This window comes from Nomia melanderi, chromosome 9 (assembly GCF_051020985.1).
Source record: "Nomia melanderi isolate GNS246 chromosome 9, iyNomMela1, whole genome shotgun sequence".
Taxonomy (NCBI): Eukaryota; Metazoa; Arthropoda; class Insecta; order Hymenoptera; family Halictidae; genus Nomia; species Nomia melanderi.
The window spans coordinates 12,941,672-12,963,128 of NC_135007.1; the positions used below are offsets into that span (position 1 = coordinate 12,941,672).

A 21,457-nucleotide genomic window follows, 5' to 3' on the forward strand; every position below is an offset into this window, starting at 1 on the left:
AAGTATATGTTTCGTAAAACAGTTGTAAAGAAAATTTTATTTAAACTTCAGGGGTTCCAGCTCGATTACCTCTATTTGATCGTAAAAATTGTCGAAGTCAAATTTTTTATTATGAATTTAACTGAATTTCAACAGTTAGTAGGATTAGACGTTGTTACCTAAAAAAAAAATTTGTTCACAAATTTTTTATGTCAAAATGACGAAAAACTCTGGGTGAAAATCGTTGATCTGTCTACAAACGTGCAAAGTAAAAGATTTGATTTTTTGAAGGCAGAATTGTGAAGTGTAATTTAAAATATTGAACTTGATCCCTTTTTCCTTGAGAGTTTAATATTAATCCTTATCGGACGCGTGTCACCATACACGTGACATTACACTTTTTATCATAGCGGACGTTTTTCTTTTGTTGTGTTACATAGCGAACTATTCTTCCATATTCGATGATATAGCGACAACTCAGGTATGAGAATCTAACATCCGATAAGGATTAACTGGTTATATACTCTAATATGAGGATAAGCTCGCGTTTTTTTTTTATTGCGATATATTGTTCATATTTCTTTGTAAACATTTTATTTATAATACCCTCCGTATTATTAACTTGAAAGTAAACCGTTAAGAATGCATCTATATAAAAATAATTGAAGAGACGAATTGAACTTCACCATAATACAATTAACAGCTCTTTATTTTTAGACAATAATATCATTACAACTTATGGAGTAGCTGTTAACAGGTAATTAAAGTGAAAAATAAATTTAAAAATTCTAAATCATTGATGTGTTCGTAACCTATATCAGTAATAGTATATAAAATAATGGTTAGTGTAGCATTGTTACATTATTAATAATAATTATCACCACATAACATCACTATCCGTCTTCTTTAACACAGATTATTTTTGTAATGTTTATATTTTAAGCAACTAAGCAGGTGCTACCCAGCCACCAAATGCTTTCTCCAGTTCTTGTGCTACGGCTAGACATAAATGATCCTTATATGGAGCTGCTACAACCTTTAATAGAATAATTTTAATGATTCGGCGAAAAGAGAATATTGAAAATCTTATGTCAAATATTTCCAAGTATTATAATATTATGTTTACAACATATATTTCTAATGTTTTACAATTAAATAGGATGAATATCTTACCTGTACCCCAAGAGGTAATCCATTTTTATCTAATCCAAGTGGTACTTGACAAGTTGGAAGCCTAAGGACGTTAAAGAGACACCAATAACCGAAATTGAAGGGTCTCAAATAAGCTGTGTAGTGATAGCCAGCTGGAAATGGTGAAGATGGATAAAATAAGACTCCATCGTCTTTCAATTTGTCCTAAAAAAGAAGATATACCTTTTATACATCGTAATTTTAATAGTTCGGAAATATCAAAACGAATAAGAACAAATTAATTTATAAAATAAAAATCTCCAATAAAAAATTAAATTGTATCGATATATACTGTTTATCTCTCCGTATGTCTAAAATGTGAACATTTACCAATAAATATTTTTTCATGTTTGCAGTTACATTCATTGCCCATTCAAGATTATCTTTTGGTAATATATCTTCGTCAATTAACTTCATAATGGCGGCTAGTGTCAATTCAGACTTTCCAGTTACCAATTTCGAAATTTCTGTAATGGCATTTGCACGATACTAAAAAATATGAGGTAATTTATAAATATAGTCAAGCATGAGTAAATTTTTGCTGATATTTTAACAAGTTACCTTTTCATTTGTTATACTTAATTTAAAATCTAGATTCTCTTGAGACATCCAAAACCTCCACAAACGATAACTGTATTCAGAACCAGGTATTTTTATCTATAATGAAAATATGATGAAATTGTAATTTTTTTAAAACAAAAACTTACAATATAGCATCAATACAAAAATAAAAATTGTACTAATATATTGTACAAGCCATTCAAATTCTGAAACTAACAAATTATACAATTGATTGCTACTATGATTAATTTAAAAAAAAGGTAAATATGCAGAAATAGAAATTATAATTTGAAGATGCAGGATATTTACTTTTGTTGCAGATCCAGTAATTTCTTTAAAGTGATATACAGCTTTTAAAAGGGCAGTCTTCATTTCTGAATTTACTTTACTTGCTCTCAAATCACCTGAACTTTCTTGATAAAAAATTTTAATTTGTTTTACATCAACTGGTGTATCAAGTTGTAGAAGAGATGCTTTCTTTCCGATTAGAACCTTTAAGAGAGGTATTAGATCTTCCGACTTTCTACAGATTGGACCTGCTTCTGCCATTGAATTCGGATAGTCCATTTGTCGAAGTCCAATACCTTTCAGTGGTGTTAAACCTGAAAACAATCTTATGAATGCAGAATATTACAATGTTCCTAATATCACAATTTTTCCTCATTATTAATTTACAACTTTTAATTTTATTGTTCTTATGATAAAAACTTAAAAATTTCTAAAACCTTCACTTGGTTTGTGTCCAAAAACTCCATTGAAAAAAGCTGGCATTCTAGTGGAACCACCAATATCACTACCAATAGACATTGCACTTCCGCAAGCAGCTGTTATTGCACCTTCTCCACCACTACTCCCACCAACATTCTTAGTAGTGTTATATGGATTACAAGTTTGTCCATACACATTGTTCCTTGATTCTGTCCACAAATTCAATTCAGGAATATTTGTTTTTGCTATTAAGATTCCACCTGCATTTTTTACTAAGGAAACTACAGTTGCATCTTCTTGAGAACGATAATCATATCTGTTTGTTAAACCCATGGTATGAAGCATACCTGTAAGTTCAAATTACATATATGTGTAGGAAGGACTTAATCAAAATTATGAAATATAAAAATATCTTTTCATAATAATATTGGATAATATAAAAATATGAAATTACCTTTAGCTTCAATGCTTTCTTTTGTCGTAAAAGGAACTCCTAAGAAAGGTTGTTCCTTTTTTATTCCATCAACATTTTCCAATGTTTGTAGCAATTTATCTACTGCTTTAGCTTCTTCCAAAGCATCAGAATATCTATCCTCTACGACAGCATTTATTAGTTCATTTACTTCTTTCGCTCTTTCTATGAATGCTGTAACAACTTCCAAAGATGATACCTCCTTTGTTCTGAAATAACATTATGTGTTTAATTATTTTGAAATGTATTAGATAATTTAATAGTGAAAAAACAAAAAAGTGGAGTATATTTTTAATCAAATAAAAATTTATGTTTTGATGATAAGAAGACAAAACTAAAGATATATTTTTAATATTTGTACCTGATTTTATGAGCCAACTCTGATGCACTCATTAACAGTAAATTATTTTTTACTGGTGGTACTCTTCGTACCTTACCATCGTAAAAAAATCCGAAAAGTATATCCACAAAAATATCAAATATCATATGGATCTGAATAAATAACCATTTTAAACAATCCATTGAAACCTTTTTTGATGCTTCCAATACATCTTTGCTTGTATTATTGTCCTATACAATAAAATAAATGTATACTTAACTGATTTTATTACTTAATAAATAAAAAATACTTTAACAAAAAATGTATTATTTTATTTGTACATACGTAAATAAGAAATAATTAATTACCTTATTTTTAATTGAAGTACACATATTAATATATTCGTTTTTAAATATTTTCAAACGTTAAATCTGCAAATCTTATGTGCGTGACTGTGTACTTATTTCATTCGCGTCAATGATCTCTATAAAACCTTGTGCATAGTAACGTTCTATGTTGACCTTTGAAAATATATTTCCATAATGAAATACATTTCATATTTAGAAATAATATACTATTATGCAAATAATAGATATATACTTGTTTATGCAATTTACTAAATACTTACTTAAAAAATAAATTAAAGGAAAACAAAGTCACATAATTTTAATTAAACGCAAAAACATTAAACTTCATAATTGAATTCTTTTCTTTTTTCAATAAACATTTCATTAAAAAAAAGTATTTGTTGAAATCCTAAAAATAAAAAATAATTTTGAATTACTTTAATGAAAGAGAGAAACTAATATCAATAACACCTTTAAAATTACGTGTAAGTAACGGTACTGATGTCCTGTATAACACGAACAGTTTCCTGAATAATTTTGTTTACGTTTTTCAAGCTTTTAAACGATAAATACTTACATTGATCAAAATATTGATAATATAGCAAAACTTATAAAAATTATTCTGTAATTCTATAAAAACTTATACACATATATGAACTGCAGTGACAAATATTTTTTATAATATTTTCAAATCCATCTATGTAACTTTGAGGTTAGTAACATTTTAATTAAAAATAAATTGTTTTGTTGAATAATAATTTAAAGCTTTTACAGAATAAATTCGATAAAGTTAACTGCAATAATACTGTAACAGTAAAACGTTCCATAAAATATAATTCATTAAATTTTCAAAATTTGAAATGAAAAAAATTCATAAACACAAAGTGGTATGTAACAATAGAATTTTAAATTACAATTTTTTTTACGTATTAATAATTATATTTCTTATTTTAAGAACGAAGCTATTGAATTTCTTCACTTAAGTAAAAAGAGTGGAGAAAAATGGGGACCAACAACGAAAACAGAGGAAAATTTAAAAAAAGATAATCCACAGTGTAAAATTATGCATCGACATAGAACAAAAAAACAACTACATTCTATGGGTATTTCAAAGAATACGATTCTTTCAGAACTAAGATCTCATGCAATTAAAAAAGATTGGAGCAAAGTACGAAATTTATTTTTAATATTACTTCATTTGTCCACTGATGTAGAACCTGTAATATGGCGATATGGTTTCATACTTACATTATATAGTAATATAAATAATTTATTTAATATTTCTGAATTTTTTAAAATGTGTATTGGTAGTGTAGATTCCGATAGAAATTTGATATTAAAAAATTTATTATCATTATCATCAACTAAATAATTAATTATAATTGTAAATATAATAGAAAAAGTATTCTCTAAACCAAACTGTGATTTTGAAATTAATAAATAATTTAGTATTACTCGATAAATCAAATTTAGTAATATTTTGAACCACCTGTAATATATGTATTATTAGTATACTGCGATGTAATTAATTAAAATGAAAAAGAAGCGAAGTTATATGCAAAGTTCAAACATTTATCATGCAGAAAAATAATGAATAATTAAATATTATCCTTTGTTAGATGCCTTAATGTAAATATTAACACCATAGAATAGTATGATGTAGATGGAAATGCTACTTTTTTGTAGCTTCCTTAAATGGAGAAAATATAGCGAATCGAGTAGCTTGTTATCATTAATTACTTTTTGTATTGTATTCTATGCTTGTTTTCCTCAATAATAATTTCATATATATATTTTCCTTAATAAAATAACTTTTATAATAGCATATTATGAAACAAATAACATATCATATGAGAAATACAGTTTTATATTCCTATAAATTTATTAAATATTTTCTAATAAAGCAAGGTGTTTTTAATTTTTAATAAATTTACGTGTCTAATTATTATTTGTAATCGTCGAAATTTAAATACCTATTTACAAGTGTCTCACCATTGTGGATACATTTTAAGTTTACTTACGTGTAAGATGTAACGTTAGCCATCTGTCGGAGAAAATATAGCTCTATGTGTGTACCTGCATTTTGCTTTAATCTATTCCTCTTACCTTCTCGTGTTCACTTAAAGATCTACTTTTGCGTAAAATGTCTGAAGTATTTATGTGATTATTTTAACACGTACTTGTTAAGTATTTAATATTGAAAATCTACAAATGTTTAACACCTTATTTCTAGACAGCTAACGTTGAATCATAAAATGCGAAGTCAAGATGTAAATCTAAGAAACACGTCGTGATATTTATATGAATTGTATTTTTCGTTACTTCATCAAAATGGATTTTGGCACTTTGTTGAGTGTGGCACAAAAAAATGAAAATAGCAAGCAGGTTATTAAATTGTCACTTTTAAATTTTTCTCGTCCTTGATTTTATGTGTCTACAAAGTCTAATATTTTCATCGAGTATTTTTCTATATTTTTTAGCCGATTGCTTGCTATCAAACGAAATTTGCCCCACCTAAAAAGCCAACTAAACAGGCGAAGGCTCTTTCTGACAATATTAAAAAATTTCTAGCTCGCAAAGAAGAAGAAGAAAAACGGAAAGTTTTAGAGGAGAAGAAGAAAAAAGAGGTATAAAAAGACATATTTTGTATATAAATCTTCTGCATATCCAACAATAGAATTTCACATTATTATTATTACTTTTTATATGTAGAATTTATTAGCATTACGGGATCACAAAACGCAAAGTCGAATAAATAAACATTTGAAAGTATGCAAGGCAGCAAATAAGTCTGCAATCGAAGATGCAATTGACAATGAGAATACAGCTGTGACAATGGCAGGTATGACATCATTATTGATTTAATATACAGAAATTTGACACATTTAACACTTTGATTTATATATCTAAAAATTGCTGTAATATCAAAGCACTTTTTTTTTGAGAAAACAGATGATTGATTATTATCTTTCATCATTATAAATTGTAATATAGTTGTTCTACTTAGTGTTTTATAATAAAGATTGATAATCTGATGATTAACGTGTTAAAGAGTTCAAATGATAATGACATTTTTGTTAGCATTATGTGTACATAATGTTTAATACTAAAACTATATTTTATTCTTGTAAATATTGCAAAAATTACTTTCAATATACACATATATGGCATTTTTGTATAGTTTGAGTAAAATACAATATTTGGTACTCATTTATCCACTAGTATACGTAAACATTTACATACTGGTAGTTATTTATTATCTTCGATTATTATATTTCATGTGGCATACTCACAGTTTATGAATTTATTAGCTAATGTAACAGAGGTGAATATAGGTTCTAATGCTTAAGGAAACTACTAGAATGGTATATGCGATCAATGCAATTCTCATTGAGTATTTAGAAGTATCAATTTCTATCCATGATGGGCAGTATTTTTGTCCACAGGTAATTGAATATGAATTATCTAGATTAATTATTATTATTCGACAAATTATCTTGAATATAGTGCATAAAGTAAGGGACCATAACACATTTTTGTACATTATGTAAATATTCTACTTGTATGTTACTTTGGTTGTTAATAATGTATACAACTAATATAAGTACTTAAAGAAATGAGTTGATCTTGAATTAATTAATTTGGGACAGGTGATACTCATCTTCTGAATATTACAGAAAATATAATAATATCTTGTTAGAAGAATAATAACAATTTCTTGTTCAAGAAGTATATAAAAATAAAAATTGCAATTAAAGTATATAGTAAAATTTTATATTAATTCCTCTTATCGCTTTTAATAAAAAGATTATATTGACAGCTTTATGCACTTCTACACTTACAAAAATTTAATTTTCGTAAAAGAAAAAACAATGATTAATGTGTAATGCAAAAAGTATTTGCAATTACCATTAAATTGGAAGCTATAAGGAAATGTATAATTTGATTGTACCTATAAAAATTTGATATATACTATTGTTTAAAATTAAACATATAGATTTTTAGTTTCTTTATTTTATATATCCAAAGTTTACAAATAAATATGTTATCTGGAAAAAGTTATTAAAATTCTGTACATTTAATGTATCAGTACAAGTTTATTTTGGTACTGTAAGAATATTAAAACATTAAAACTACGTAGATACTATGATTATGAAGTTGCGATGACGAATTTCTGCCGCATTTGTAATTAAGTTCACAGAAATCATGAATATAGAAAATATTGTTACCTCTGCAGAAATTAAGTCTCAGACTTGAAACAATATTAATGAATCAAGCTAATATTAGCTTTATAATAGAGAACAGATTTTCTATCTTTAACCCTTTCACTTGAAATTGTGGTGTATAGTAAGAATAACTACCCATGTGCCAGCATTCTTTCTGTGAGCAAAGCAGACTCTATCTCGAAAGAACATTAGTTCATGTGTCAAGGATTGTTATTGCTTCATGAATCATTCCGAATATTCTTGCTGTAATCTCGTCCACGAATTTGAGATGAAAGAATATTTTATTAGGGTCTCTTTAAGAATCGCATCGTAGATTTTCTTTGTGTATAAGTTTGACAGGAAAGCATTTCAATTAGTGGCCAGCTATTACTTTTGATTTCATTGCATATAAATAATTTAGAAGATTTGTTGGATTATCTGCTTGTAAAGCTCCCTTAATAATTTAATATTTTCGGATGTATTTCTATTAAGAAATCAGTATTAGTTCAATTTATACCCTGTTCCATTCTTTTGAATGATAATTCATTTTCAATACCTGCAATGACAATGAATTTGTTTTTTGGATTTATTACGCTAACATGCCATTGTATATCTAGTGACAGTTTAAGCTAATGTATGTTATTGGAAAGTAGAAATCTTCGAGGAAATATAGAAGGGATAGACAAGAGAATAAGCTGTATAAAAAGTTATCAAATTTAGCCACTAACTGACGCGCATTCCCTTCAAGGTGTATTGTAAGCGGAATAACTCTTGAATACAAGTTCTCTATTACAGGGCTGCAAAGGAATTTTATTCATTTCGAATGATGAGAGGACAAAGTGACAAGAAAGAATGTCGCGAAAATCGACGAGACAATTTTCGAGTTAGTGAGCAACAACGTGATCATAACGGCTTTAACTTTTTCGAGGGATAGCGATGATGGGAAAGGTAACATGCTTTCCTGATGGAAAGAATGCTGGTGTATGGGTTGTTAATGTTCAAATAAAAAGCGTTAAGTTTTTATACGATTAATTATATTCAAATACTAAAAAAAGAGTTGATTACGCTGCCAATGTCTATTTGAATATAATTAATAACATAGAATATCTAGCTCTTTTTATTTCCACGTTATTGCTAGAAAAATACTTTAGTTTCTACTTGAAGTTTTACTGGAATTAAACTACATATCTTATACAAGTTATAATTTCAATTTCAAAATAACTGAATGCAATTAACGCTGCAATGGATTTCACAGAAATGAAATGTACTTTAGTAGTAACACACCTTTGTAGTCTTCAACAGATAGGCAGGTTTAAAGTTATACCTATGATAGTTTGCATGTAAGTTTCTAAAGGATCTTACATGAACCTCGGGATAAAAGTTCGTATCTCGATTGATTCATCTCACTCACGTCTCTTTTAGCGTGTAATTATACTTAAGGAGTACTTTCATGTATTTAAGAACAACTGAAATCATAATCTTTTTATATTCATTTTCATTTTACTTTGTCATGAAGAATCACCTCTTAGCTGGGATACAATGAAACAAGTTTTGTCTTACCTGTTTCCTATTTTACCTATAATATTCTCATATATATGTTTCAATAATAAAATCATTGGTAATAATAAGAATAATAATATAAGATACTGTTTGAATATTAATGCATATCATTATATGTAGAAGCTGCTGCACGCTTTTTTTAGAATGTAATATTCTTTATGATCCAAGACATTGTGAATTTTAGTTTTTTATACAGAAAGTGGTTGCAAAGTATCAAAATATCGTAAAATCTCAGTTTATACTGATTCATGGAAGAGTTCACTGTTTGAGACAGTGAAAGCAATTTTTTAGGCAAATGACTTCCATTAAAAGTTCTGCTAACAACTTGTAATGCGAATATTTCAAACAAATCAGAGTCGTACGAGATGAAATGTTTCTATTGTATGTTCTAAAACTGATTTTTTTTAGGACCCTCTCAACCGGACGAAGATGATTACGGTTACGTGTCGCAAGAAGCTTCTGCATTTTATAATCAGTTAATGAATAAATACAATAATGCTCCTCCTCAAAAACCTCTCTTCAGTGACAGTCGGAAAAGAACAATAAAGGATATCGCTTCCACGAAGGTAAGAAATCATATGGAATTCTTAAAATGAAAAAATAAATAAAATGATAATAAAATTAACTGTGATTCCAGGACAGAGTAAAGCAAGCTTTAAAGCAACAGGAAGTGGAAGAGGCGTTAGGACACCGTCGTAAACGAAAATCTTCTGCAAAAGAAGTAGAAACTGAAGTAGAAGAAAAAATTGAGAAAACTGCACCACCAGTTGAGGATAAAAAAGAAAAGGATGAAAAACCGAAGATTAAAAAGAGACCAATGCCACCTCCGATGGATTTCAACGAATTACTTAAAATTGCGGAAAAGAAACAACACGAGCCAATCGTGATCGAGGCGAAACCAAAAGTCGAAGAACCGGAGAGACTAATGACTAAGAAACAAATGAAAGAATATGCAAAAGAGAAGGAATGGCGGGAGAGAAAGGAACAACGAAGTAAAGTGGGCAATTCAAACAGCAAAGAAGGAACTACCTCGACTAGCAAACCGAGTAAAACGCAAGATCCTGCTGGCATCGCTAATCAGACAAGCAAAAATCCCAAGGCAACTGAATTGCCAGTGTCGAATAAAACGCTTACGAAAACGCCAAATGTAGTACAATCTCCGATCCCGAAAAAGGTAGTCGAGAAATCGGGTGAGAGTAAATTAAATTCCAATAAAGTGAGTAATTCGAAAACATCGGAGAGAGACATCATTCTGGAGGAACGGAAGAAATTGGAGTCCGAAAAGAGGAAATTGGAGGAAATGCGACAGGCCATCGAAGAAGAGAAAAAAAAACTAAAATTGAGTAAAACTAAAGTCGCAGATACGAAAAATGTAAAACCAGAGAAACCTGCACCGAAACCGAAAGTTTTGGAAAAGCAAGTGCCGTCGACAAGCATGAAGCAGAAAGAAATGCCCGCAACGAACGCGGTGAAGCCTCGTCCACCTCAAATGTCTAATGAAAAAGTCAGACAGTTCCCTCCGGCAGATCTGAAGCCGATCAGATCTAAACAGCTGATTCCTTCGAGAGATCAGAAGAAAGGATTAATCGCACATAAACGTGAGTATATATTTAAATTTTATGATATACATAATTTATAATGCAATGATATTAATTATACGTATAATTATTTTGGAAGAGTATCGAATGCAAAAGCTTATTTAATAAACCTGTTGCCAAATCTTATAGGTCGTATACAAGATGAGGATGAAGATGAAGACTACGACTCGGAACTTGATGATTTCATAGATGATGAAGTAGAAGAGAACACGGAAGATTATAGTAAATACATAAGTCAAATATTTGGCTATGACAAAAATAAATACAAGTTCGGCAGTTACGATGAAGATGACGCTGCTATGGAGAGCAGTTTCGCACAACAACTTAAAGAAGAATATGTATCTACTAAAATAGGTAATATCAAAATACTGTTCTTCTCATTGTTTTCATGTAACTAATCAAATAAACTTTCTAGGCATTATGGAAGACTTGGAGGACATGCGTATGGAAGCTTTAGAGAAAAAGCGAAAAGCTATGTTAAAGAAAAAAGTAAAACACTGATTATTATGTTCTTTATAAATTTTTATGAAATTTTATTTAATAAATTACGCTATACTTATACGATGCTCAAAATCGTTGGTGTCTCTATTCTTGTAATAAATTATTAGATTTAGAGAAGTTTTATTGCATGATACCTGCCTTTTTATGTATCTACATACTTTTCTCTATTCTTTCGTTTGCAAAGGAAAATTAATTTATGCCTCTTTTAATGAATAAACCGGATGTTTCCCGTTTAAGTCCAACAATCTAACAATACTTTGTTTTTTTTTATCCAATTTATTTGCAAAAGAATACAATCGTTTTAAATTGGGATATTAAATAGTTTTATTTCTTACTCGTCTTACACTTTATGTAATAATATCTATGAATATATTTGTTGGAAAATTATTTTCAATTAAAAATATATATTATATCTTCCTTGTATGTAGGAAAGGAATGCTCTGATAATGTAAAGTAAGCGTTAACCAGATATATTTCCTTCCTTACGGCATTATTTTATATTAAAAGAATACATCGCTGATTTCAGTTTTCTGATTTCACCTTAATATCAAATATATATATATACATATATATACATATATATATATATATGTATATGCGTTTACATACATACCTAACATGTATATTATTTATAATAAAATAAATATATTATTTCAATATTATGCTTAGGTATAATGTTTGCATTGAGGTAGATAAAAATAGCCAGATATTCACCAGAACGATCTTGGCGTTACAAATTCTCTTGCTTCTTAATGAATTTCGTCATTCGTTGTACGTTGTATTCTTATTAAAAAATTCTGACATTTACGGTCTATCAATGTGACCAATGAGAACTTTGATGTCAATGGCAATTTTCCAATTTTTTTGACATATTTTATCAAAAATAATTCTCTTATAACTTAAGTTGATATTTGTGTTTGAACAGTTATTAATTATTTTTTCAAACATTGAAAATCTGACGTTCATGCATTAATAAAATAGAAAATTCAGAAGGTTTATACATTTCATAGTGACAATAATAATAATTTATAATATTTCAAATACTATTAACATTGTACTCTTTTTTAGTAAATAACGTAAAACACATACTTATGATCAATAGTTTTACAGACAAGATATCTGAATTTAAATATTGATGATATTTTACATATTCAATGAGAACACTTAAATATAAACATTTTCAATGAATTTTAAGGATACACACTTTACAATATCGTTTCAAATAATAATTTGCAACACAAAATATTAAAGATATGCAATAGCATGACGCTTTTGATCATACAACGTAATTATTGGTTTTTCTGAATGTACTTCAATAATTACAGTATCACATCAGATTACAATTATGAATAAAAATATACATTTTACATAAACGATATAAAAAGCTTACAAATATGTATTTCGATAAAGGTAATTTAAGAGTTGATAATCTCAACGCTAACTAGAGTATTTAATATAAGTTACAATAACAATCTGACAATAACGCAAAATGAATATCGAAAACTGATAACTCTTGCATCACTTTTTTTTTTTGTAAAAAAGTTCTGTCCCATCAAGTACCAACGAAAAAAATTGTTCATATGCATTTTTCTGAACGTTTTAATAACTAATTCTTAAAGTTACACGTAATCATATTTTTTGTACATAATAATGTGTATAAAACTGCTAAAATAAAAATTTTGAATTATGAATGACATTATCTTAAAATGTGTACTGTACAATACATAATATTTATAAACATAAGTCACCAAAACCTAAAACGAAAATTGTATGAAATAGTAGAATATTGTGTTTAACTGTTTTGATAATTTTTAATAAGAGACCAATTGTCTTGAATTTTAGAACTCTCTAATACTACTAGTGATATATGAAAGAAAAATGCCTGAACCTGTTAACATAAAAAATTGTATATTTAAATCTAAATTTCAAACAATATTTACAAATAACTTAACGCAAAATAAACCTTTAAAAATAGAATTACTCTTTTATTAATCTTATCAATCACTGAAAAAATTGTATTGTATGTAATAGCAATTTGGAATTGCATGTTGATTACTTGCAGTAATGTTTTAAAAAAATACCGAACACTGGATTCGTAATTAATTTCATGTGTTTACACATGAACTGCTACAAATGATTGTATTAACTGATACTTTTTACGTATATACGCAAAATGAAAATAATAATATAAAATTCATTGCAAACATAGCAAGTACTTAGTATTATAAACAAGTTTTACATACAACATAATTCACAGACTCGAGTTTCTTAAATAAAAAAAGAAAAAGAAAAGAACTCCTGGCTTCGCAATTCTCTCCTACATGTTGGTGACATGAAAAATTTATATTCGAATATAAAATATATGTATGTACTATTTTGATTACGATAACTATCACTGTTATCGAGATATTAATAGTCCATACCATACGACATATACTTGCTTGGTAACCTTAACAAAATTTTAAATAATTTAAAAATACATAAAAATAAAATTCTTCTTATATGAATTCTTGTATTAAAATATGTTTTAAAAGAATAACAAAAAAAATAAATGTGTCCTGAACGTACGACAAATAAAACGCATCGTTTCCTCATTTTTATACTGAGTTTTATACTTGTGTAATCACGTAGCATGTAGAATAATATTGCGAAATTCAGGGCATTTTTCTGATGTTATATACATATCCACACAAGTACACAATACACACAAATATAAAAAGTATATACATGATAAAGAACGAAATAAGGCAGAGAAACAGGAAATAGGAATGCAGCGCCTCAACGAGACAGAGAGTCCATGATACGTTTTATAACATTCAGTTTGAAGCAATGCACAGAAATTTTGTTAAATCTATATATATACACACACGCCAACGCGCGCGTTATACATACATATATTTATGCATATTTCTATATGCATGCGTGTATATAGATTTACAAGTTCATGATAGCATCAAAGTAAATGAAATCATTTATCACAAATGAAGTCAGGAACCGATGATTTATAATGCACACGATTTCGTTTGTATAAAAATGAGCAATCTGAAATAATTCCTTAATATTAAAGATTAAAATAAGCTATAAGAATATCTGTAATATTACTTAAGCTAGCATACTGTTAATAATAGTTGTCCACTAATAACTAATTATTTTTCCTGTAAAATAACTAAAACGATTTTTACATTTATTTTCGGTTCCTGATTTCTGTGCCGAGACGACACCTACTTTTAATTCCTGATTCGCAATAAATTGTCAAAAACTGTGTGTGTGTGATTGGTATCACCTCTTTCTCGCAATTTTGTATCAATACACATGAATGCATGTTTCTAGTAAGTAATCGTAGTGTATTAAAATTCATCGATGCCGCCATCAACAACGCCAGCACGAACTTTATCCAATACTCTGTTGACAAATTCGGTCGAGTGATTCGCAATTCGTATCTCTGTAACATACAAGGTAGCATAAACAGTATATCTATGGGTCCTCCATCCTTTTTCATATCTTTTAGAAATACTATTGAAACAAAGCGTAAAATCTGTATTAAGAATCTGTCAATACTAACTTGTAGCCAGTTTGCAACATTTTTCCATCTGTCGTGTCAGTTCTTCTTGATTTTCAGGATTGGGTTCCGCTAACTTTGCAGCAAGCGTTTGTTTCGCTTGACATATACCTTGAATCAATCGCTCTGAAATAATAATCGTGAATTTTTTATATGTTGCTTTCAGTGTCAGTAAAATGAAAATAATCATATATCCATTACATTGGTATTAACCAACAAAGATATAATTGAATTACGTAGTCTGACTGCAAATACTCAACTGTGTTCTTGTTCAAGACCATGTAGCTTTATTTTATTTGCCTCGTGTTGAGCTTTCTTCTTCAAGCGGCACGCTCGGGAAGCAAGTTTATTCTTTTCTTTGCGTGTTTTGGGCCTTGCTGTGAAAGGTAACTCTGACACTGGTGTCATGTCATTTATGACACGGGACAACTTATCCAATTCACGACCGATACTATATAATTTTCGAGGATTCGGTGTGAGATCGTTTCCATCTCCTTTCCGTGCCTTCCCACTATGCTTAATTCCGCGAAGTGCGCAATGAGGGCTGAAGACAGGATCAGTGGCTTCGTTCAGTATATGTGGATCTTCGAGGCGCGTTCTTGCTACGAGTCTTTGTCCTTTTGGACCCTTCGCCTGTACATTATATTGCCAAAAAAATCGTTCCTTTTTACTGTGTTTATTATCTCGATTTGAATCTACACTTGCACTTCCTATTCTACTTCCAGTACTCTGATCTTCACCATCACTGCCACCTGTATCTGCAAATGTATAAAACGAAATAACGCAACGCTGAAAACTATTATAATACAAATTGTAATACATAATTGATGAAGTACCGTTGTCGCTGCTATAATCGTCATAATGATCACTATCATCATCACTATCTTCATAACCTTCGTCGTGACTAAGATGATCAATACGGTAACATGGATCTGGACTGAGTGCTTCTCCAGTACTCAAACTACTCGTGGATCCTGCTTCGATGACACCACTGCCTGTAAGGCTACTAGTACTTAATAAATGTGGTCGTGGTTCTCTACGAGTCCAAATCTGATCAAACCCCATTGTGCGAGTTGGTGCAGACATTGACAACCTGGATATTTTAGGTTTATTGCTGGTTGCACATCCAATATCTATCTGTCCACAAGTAGTACTGTCAAAAGCATTTTCACATCTTTTCATTAACAGATCGTGAAGTGCAGATTGACCACTAGGCCTATTCATAGGATGTGGCGATGTTGATGAACTTGCTGTTGAACTACCTTTAAAGAAAAAATAATAGTCATCATTATCAATAGAATTATATAATCTATTCCTATGCAACTGATATTGATTTAATACTATTAAATTCAATATTAATTAGATATAGAACAAAATAAAAAAATTGCTATCATAAATATAAAATAAATCAAGATTAAGAAGAATTTAAATAGTCACAATTTTTGTTATTTTTCTCTAATTAAGTATTCAAATTTTTGAAATTTCTATTATAATGTAATGTACTATCAATATCTATTACCTTTTTACAAACATTTATCAATTTGATATTAGATTTTCGTAATGTGAAAATAGAAAATAAATAATAATGTTATATATAAACCTGCAATGTTACTGGTTCCTGGACTTGGAAATGCGTTAGGACTAATTGTTTCCAAGTTGTCAACAACGTTTAGATTCAAATTACATCCATGTGTATTTATGTATGCAGGACAATTACGATATGCTGATCCAGATTGTGGAAAACTGCTTGGTGCAAAACCAGCGTTATTATCGTTAAACAAAGGACCAACTGGTTGTGTAGCGTTAACATCTACTTTATATGGTTGAATCCTTTCTTCTGGTAAAAGCAGATCATCAAAATTTAAATCACCTAGAAGTGTATCGTCATTGGCATTTAATTCAGCAAGAGTAGGTCCTTGAATAAGATCTGCTTTGTCAACTTGAAATATATCATCGTCTTCCATTTTGAAGGAAACATCTAAATGATCGGAATCCATTTTAAATGGAGATTCTATAAAATCTGGTCTAGTAGGCCAGATGGAAGGTATAGTTAACGGTGATGGTGAAAATTGATCGTATACACCTCTGCTGTTTCTATGTCCCCCTGGTATTGGTACTGATGCAGAAGATGAACCCATTTCTTGATTAGGTTCTTGCTTTATTATATTATCCATTGAGCTGGTTTTAATCTCTGGAAATAACTCTGTATATCCAGATTCTCCCATTTGTGATAAAATCTTAAAATTAATTGAATTAAAATTTTCTACTTTTGAATTAATGGTTTAAACTATTCAGGTTTTGACAAAACTAAACTTACCAATTATCTTTCCTTCAATTAACAGAACAATCGAATATCCAATTATCAATTGTTGATTTTTTAAATATTAATCAAATGTATGCAATCGTATAAACTTGCTAAACATAAGTAAAATCGTGCGAAACAATTCGATTTCGAGTGAAAGTAAAGAAAATAGTGAAATATATAATCACAGTTGGCTCGTTTGCATAGTTCTTGCTGGTAGAAATTAATAATAAAAATCCTCAATCCATGCGCTTACATAGTACATTCAACATCCGCACATGAGATGACCATGACTTTCGTCAGCAAATATTTTTCCTAGACGACGACATTGCTTCGAACGAAATTTTCTCAAATTAATTTCGAAAAAATCTTAAGATCGTTCGTTTCGATGTGAAAACACTTTAGAAAAACGAGTGAACGTCAATATATACCCGTGGATTACTTTCTTTAGCTACGCACCGAATATCCACAAAAACCAATCACAAAACACAGTTTGTTATTGTTTTGCCACAAAATTTTCGAGACAGTATTACTGATATTAACATAAATAGGGAACGGTCACATGACAAAAGTCGAGTATCTGACCAATCAAAACATTCAACCAATCGTAAGTAAATCTTTAACTTGTCAGTAATTTATGATTCGTGAATTTATTGGTAATTATAATTTAATAAAATGAAAAATTTACATAATAACACGAAATCTATGAAATTTACCGATTTCTATAATAAGACATTCAGAGATAAGTGAATGTACGAAAACGTATAAAGCAAATATAATTCATTTGTTGTTCATTCACTGTGCGGATTAACTCGTCACAACACAACCACGTGACTTTTGCAGGGACGTGTGCGTAATCGTGCACTAGAATAGTTCTGGAAGAAAAAAAAGTTTTATTTCATACATAAAATTAACGTTATGAATATTTTAAGTGATTATTGCTTTATTTATTAATAAAAGAAGAAAATTCAATAAAATGTAAAACCTGGAAATTCGAAAGCTTAAAGATTCGCTAATCATATTGAATATTAATGAAATAAGTCATCTTCAACAAGCTTTATGTTTGGTTTTTTTACAGCACGCTTCTTGCTTGAAGTAAAATGGACTAAACGAGAGGTTGATCACGTGATCAACCGAAGCCATTATTATTGTGTGATGGATCTATCCATAATACGAATGAACAACAAGTGGATAATACATAGAAAGGATTGAAGCGCATTCCGGCATTTGATTGGTAGAACAAGATGGATAAACATGTATTTTACCAATGAAAAATCAAACCATGTTGTTGCGACTTTCAACTATTTAATCTAGAGTGGACAAGTATCACTTTGTGCCCAAAATACCTCAACTTCTTTTATAGGACAAGAATTTATTTGTGTGCCCCTTTCGTTCGTGTGTTAGTTATTGGATACTTTAGATTGAAGTAGATTAGACACACAAATAATGAGCATATATTACGAATGTGAACATCAGTCGGATAATTCATTGTACCTTGGTAAATGGGCATAGCATTTCCTATAATACCAAAATGGCTGGAGATAAAGTAGTTGGTGGTTCTTCATATATGAGTGGAGAAAAAGTACATCAAATTAGTGCTTGTAATGTAAATTCGAATTTAGAAGATGAATTTGTAGAATCCGTTGAATACGTCCCTTGTCCTGAATTTTTGTTCTCCGTAAGTTTTTATGAATATTAGTACATTTAATTCGTATATTTATTAATGTCAAAAATTCACTACTGTCAAAACATTTCTTTAAAACATTTTTTGACATTTACGAACATATCCGCTGTCCAAAAGTTTACTTAAAAGTGATATTTACAAATCAAGGATTATAAAAAATGTTGGATTTTGTAAATTAAAAAATTTTGATCATTGTTGACAGTTCAAAATTTTGATAAAATATATCTGAGCTTTGTGAAATTTCTTATGCACTTTTTAGTTTCATATGCTTCAATTGTCTAATTGAAATATTTATTGTTTCAGACAATAACTTGTTGTTTTTGTAACGGATATTATGGACCATGTTTTGGAGAACCTGTTTGTCCGACTTGTCATGCATTTTTATTTCCAAATGACATTGGTTTTCTACCAGTTCCTATCTTCAGTGAAGTATGTTTGTTTATTATGATTATTATTTTTATTGTTATCCAATATATTTCCTTAGTTTTTTTATACGCTTATGAATTAATAATTGTTAAAAAATATTTCAAACTTATATTTTTAAACTTTAAGATGTGTTTGAACGTTTTTCTTAAATTGTATGATTTTGAGGGTCCATACAAATTTTGTTGATTTTATCTGAATTTATGTATACATAATACATAGTTTCTTTTATGTACTGTTCTAGAAGACAGATGATGAAGATTCAGGAAACGATGAACCAACTGAACTTTACTATAATCATGAAAGAAGAGCAAGTCAACAACAACAAAGTTCTCCACAAAATCCAATTTCAAATGTATCAAACATATCAAATATCTCTAATCTTAATTCCCATATATCTCCGTGTATTCACTTGCAAAACGAAAATATTTCAGCTATGCAAAATTATCAAAGAGTTTCTAGCAGTATAAATGCAAGTAGTTCTAAGAGTGCAGTAGTTTCATCTCAAAATGTGCATCGCTTTCACGATGGACATTCTAATAAAGCACGAGACATAACTAATGGGAATAATGGAGCTCATTCTCAAAACCGTAATGAAAAAATTTTAACTGTAAATTTTCAAAATGTGGTTGAAGAAGAGCTAAATAATGTAGTGTCACAAGCTCAAGAATTAGAAAATTATCAACATTATCAATGGAATTACAAGGTGCAGGATGATATAGGAGGACCATCACAATTATACAATTTATCCGAACGATTAGAGATGTTAACCAATTATAGACATATTGAACACGAGCCTATTAATGAACCAGGGCTGGTAGAACGGTTACCACCAGAGGTGTTGCTAGTTATTTTCTCACATTTAGACGATGTTAGTCTTTGGTCAGCTGCAAATGTTTGTCGTAGATGGCATTATTTGTTGTCAACGCATATAACATCACAACAATGGCAACAAAATGTTAAATTACGGTGGCCATTATATAAACCCATTGGATCAGTTAAAAACTGGTATAAAGTATATGATTTTTTAGCTTCCTCTGCACCTTGTAGAACATGTTTAGCGCAAACATGTTTAAGATCACGACCATTAAGAATGGAAGAGAATTCATGGAGAAGAAATCGCCTGCATAGTGAACTCAAGAGTTTGAGAGTAGATCCTCCTGAAGGTATCCAAGCAACGCCTTTAGACCAAATGTGCTGTCACTGGCAAGCAACTATAACTGGACCTGTAGGAAGTCCTTATGAAGGGGGCCTGTTTTATCTTTATTTACAAGTACCATGGAGGTATGTATACAAATGTACAAGGTAAAGCATTAATTAGAAAGTTATGTTAAGAGAAGGTATTTGTTTTTTAACTATTAAATTAATTATTAAATGTATTAGATACATTGCACATTTTTTATAGTTAGATAAAAATGACCTTGTATTCATCATACAAGGATTAATGTTATATATGGAGAAAATTAGGAACTCAATTATAATGGTATCTTTTTTGTTAATATATTTTTTTAAATTACAGTTATCCTCTGTACCCACCTATAGTAAGATTTCTTACAAAAATACTCCACCCAAATGTTTCCAGACACGGCGATGTTGGTATAGATTCGATTCATCATAATTGGTCATTAGCACTGACGATATCAAAAGTTTTAATCAGTGTTCAAAGTTTGCTTACGGATCCATATTGTCAGGTATATACATGTACAGAATTACAAATGCTTATTGATTTGCTCAAGTTCGTTTTGCTACCGAGTTCATCATTTCTTAAAGAACTTAATAAATAAAAAATAGTATTACAGTAAGCATTGTTCTAATAAAAATATATGTGCAATATATAGGTTTGTATGGAACCAGAATTGGGTGAAATGTATTTGACCGATCGTGAAAGGTTTGATGAAATTGCCAGAGCATGGACATGGCGATATGCTATGCATGATGTTGTCACACCACTATAAAGAAATTATATTAATAAATTATTTGATAAATATACGACTACAATTCAATTGCCTTTTTAATGAATGATTACCAAATGAAGCAAGTGATTCCAG

At 29.4% G+C, this 21,457-nt stretch overlaps 4 protein-coding genes across 10 annotated transcripts; 2 read left to right on the top strand and 2 right to left on the bottom strand.

Annotated features, from left to right (window-relative positions):
* Positions 1-670: 670 nt before the first annotated feature.
* LOC116427234 (fatty-acid amide hydrolase 2) lies at positions 671-4,726 on the bottom strand. Of its 4 annotated transcripts, none has more exons than XM_076371037.1 (11): positions 4,155-4,726; positions 3,859-3,986; positions 3,599-3,751; positions 3,273-3,481; positions 2,894-3,120; positions 2,457-2,786; positions 2,041-2,333; positions 1,732-1,827; positions 1,501-1,659; positions 1,153-1,335; positions 671-1,015 (listed from the first exon to the last, which is right to left on the bottom strand). In XM_076371037.1, the coding sequence occupies exons 3-11, from the start codon at positions 3,620-3,622 to the stop codon at positions 926-928; spliced, it is 1,611 nt and encodes a 536-aa protein (XP_076227152.1). In that variant the 5' UTR covers positions 3,623-3,751; positions 3,859-3,986; positions 4,155-4,726; the 3' UTR covers positions 671-925. The 4 variants fall into 4 exon arrangements, with proteins under 4 accessions (XP_076227152.1, XP_076227150.1, XP_076227151.1 ...); XM_076371035.1 differs by having other exon boundaries at positions 4,061-4,726; XM_076371036.1 differs by having other exon boundaries at positions 4,049-4,726.
* A 796-nt stretch (positions 4,727-5,522) lies between these two features.
* LOC116427233 (protein SPT2 homolog) lies at positions 5,523-11,697 on the top strand. 4 transcript variants are annotated; one of them, XM_031977337.2, is made up of 8 exons: positions 5,523-5,645; positions 5,811-5,962; positions 6,058-6,204; positions 6,290-6,419; positions 9,751-9,908; positions 9,980-10,940; positions 11,070-11,294; positions 11,356-11,697. In XM_031977337.2, exons 2-8 carry the CDS (start codon positions 5,879-5,881, stop codon positions 11,439-11,441), a joined length of 1,791 nt encoding a protein of 596 aa, XP_031833197.1. In that variant the 5' UTR covers positions 5,523-5,645; positions 5,811-5,878; the 3' UTR covers positions 11,442-11,697. The 4 variants fall into 4 exon arrangements, with proteins under 4 accessions (XP_031833197.1, XP_031833194.1, XP_031833196.1 ...); XM_031977334.2 differs by having other exon boundaries at positions 5,591-5,729; positions 11,356-11,696; XM_031977336.2 differs by having other exon boundaries at positions 5,624-5,722.
* Positions 11,698-18,433, bottom strand: REPTOR (repressed by TOR). Its single transcript, XM_031977430.2, has 7 exons — positions 18,288-18,433; positions 17,318-18,177; positions 16,601-17,237; positions 15,837-16,262; positions 15,261-15,758; positions 15,004-15,126; positions 11,698-14,883 (listed from the first exon to the last, which is right to left on the bottom strand). Exons 3-7 carry the CDS (start codon positions 17,223-17,225, stop codon positions 14,789-14,791), a joined length of 1,767 nt encoding a protein of 588 aa, XP_031833290.1. The 5' UTR covers positions 17,226-17,237; positions 17,318-18,177; positions 18,288-18,433; the 3' UTR covers positions 11,698-14,788.
* A 400-nt stretch (positions 18,434-18,833) lies between these two features.
* On the top strand, positions 18,834-21,396 carry morgue (modifier of rpr and grim, ubiquitously expressed). The gene is made up of 5 exons (XM_031977433.2): positions 18,834-18,980; positions 19,290-19,415; positions 19,654-20,693; positions 20,929-21,100; positions 21,248-21,396. The coding sequence occupies exons 1-5, from the start codon at positions 18,834-18,836 to the stop codon at positions 21,362-21,364; spliced, it is 1,602 nt and encodes a 533-aa protein (XP_031833293.1). The 3' UTR covers positions 21,365-21,396.
* Positions 21,397-21,457: the final 61 nt, after the last annotated feature.

Bases quoted from the DNA above. Each gene is read 5' to 3' on its own strand.
- REPTOR (XM_031977430.2), bottom strand. From the start codon at position 17,225: ATGGGAGAATCTGGATATACAGAGTTATTTCCAGAGATTAAAACCAGC. The intron at 15,759-15,836 runs GTACTTCATCAA...ATACATTTGCAG, and splicing joins CGATTATAGCAGCGACAACG to ATACAGGTGGCAGTGATGGT. The intron at 15,127-15,260 runs GTTGAGTATTTG...TTATTATTTCAG, and splicing joins TGGTCTTGAACAAGAACACA to AGCGATTGATTCAAGGTATA.
- LOC116427234 (XM_076371037.1), bottom strand. From the start codon at position 3,622: ATGTGTACTTCAATTAAAAATAAG. The intron at 3,121-3,272 runs GTACAAATATTA...ATGTTATTTCAG, and splicing joins GAGTTGGCTCATAAAATCAG to AACAAAGGAGGTATCATCTT. The intron at 1,016-1,152 runs GTAAGATATTCA...ATTCTATTAAAG, and splicing joins GATTACCTCTTGGGGTACAG to GTTGTAGCAGCTCCATATAA.
- morgue (XM_031977433.2), top strand. From the start codon at position 18,834: ATGGCTGGAGATAAAGTAGTTGGTGGTTCTTCATATATGAGTGGAGAA. The intron at 18,981-19,289 runs GTAAGTTTTTAT...TTATTGTTTCAG, and splicing joins GTCCTGAATTTTTGTTCTCC to ACAATAACTTGTTGTTTTTG. The intron at 19,416-19,653 runs GTATGTTTGTTT...GTACTGTTCTAG, and splicing joins CAGTTCCTATCTTCAGTGAA to AAGACAGATGATGAAGATTC.
- LOC116427233 (XM_031977337.2), top strand. From the start codon at position 5,879: ATGAATTGTATTTTTCGTTACTTCATCAAAATGGATTTTGGCACTTTG. The intron at 9,909-9,979 runs GTAAGAAATCAT...CTGTGATTCCAG, and splicing joins AGGATATCGCTTCCACGAAG to GACAGAGTAAAGCAAGCTTT. The intron at 10,941-11,069 runs GTGAGTATATAT...CAAATCTTATAG, and splicing joins AGGATTAATCGCACATAAAC to GTCGTATACAAGATGAGGAT.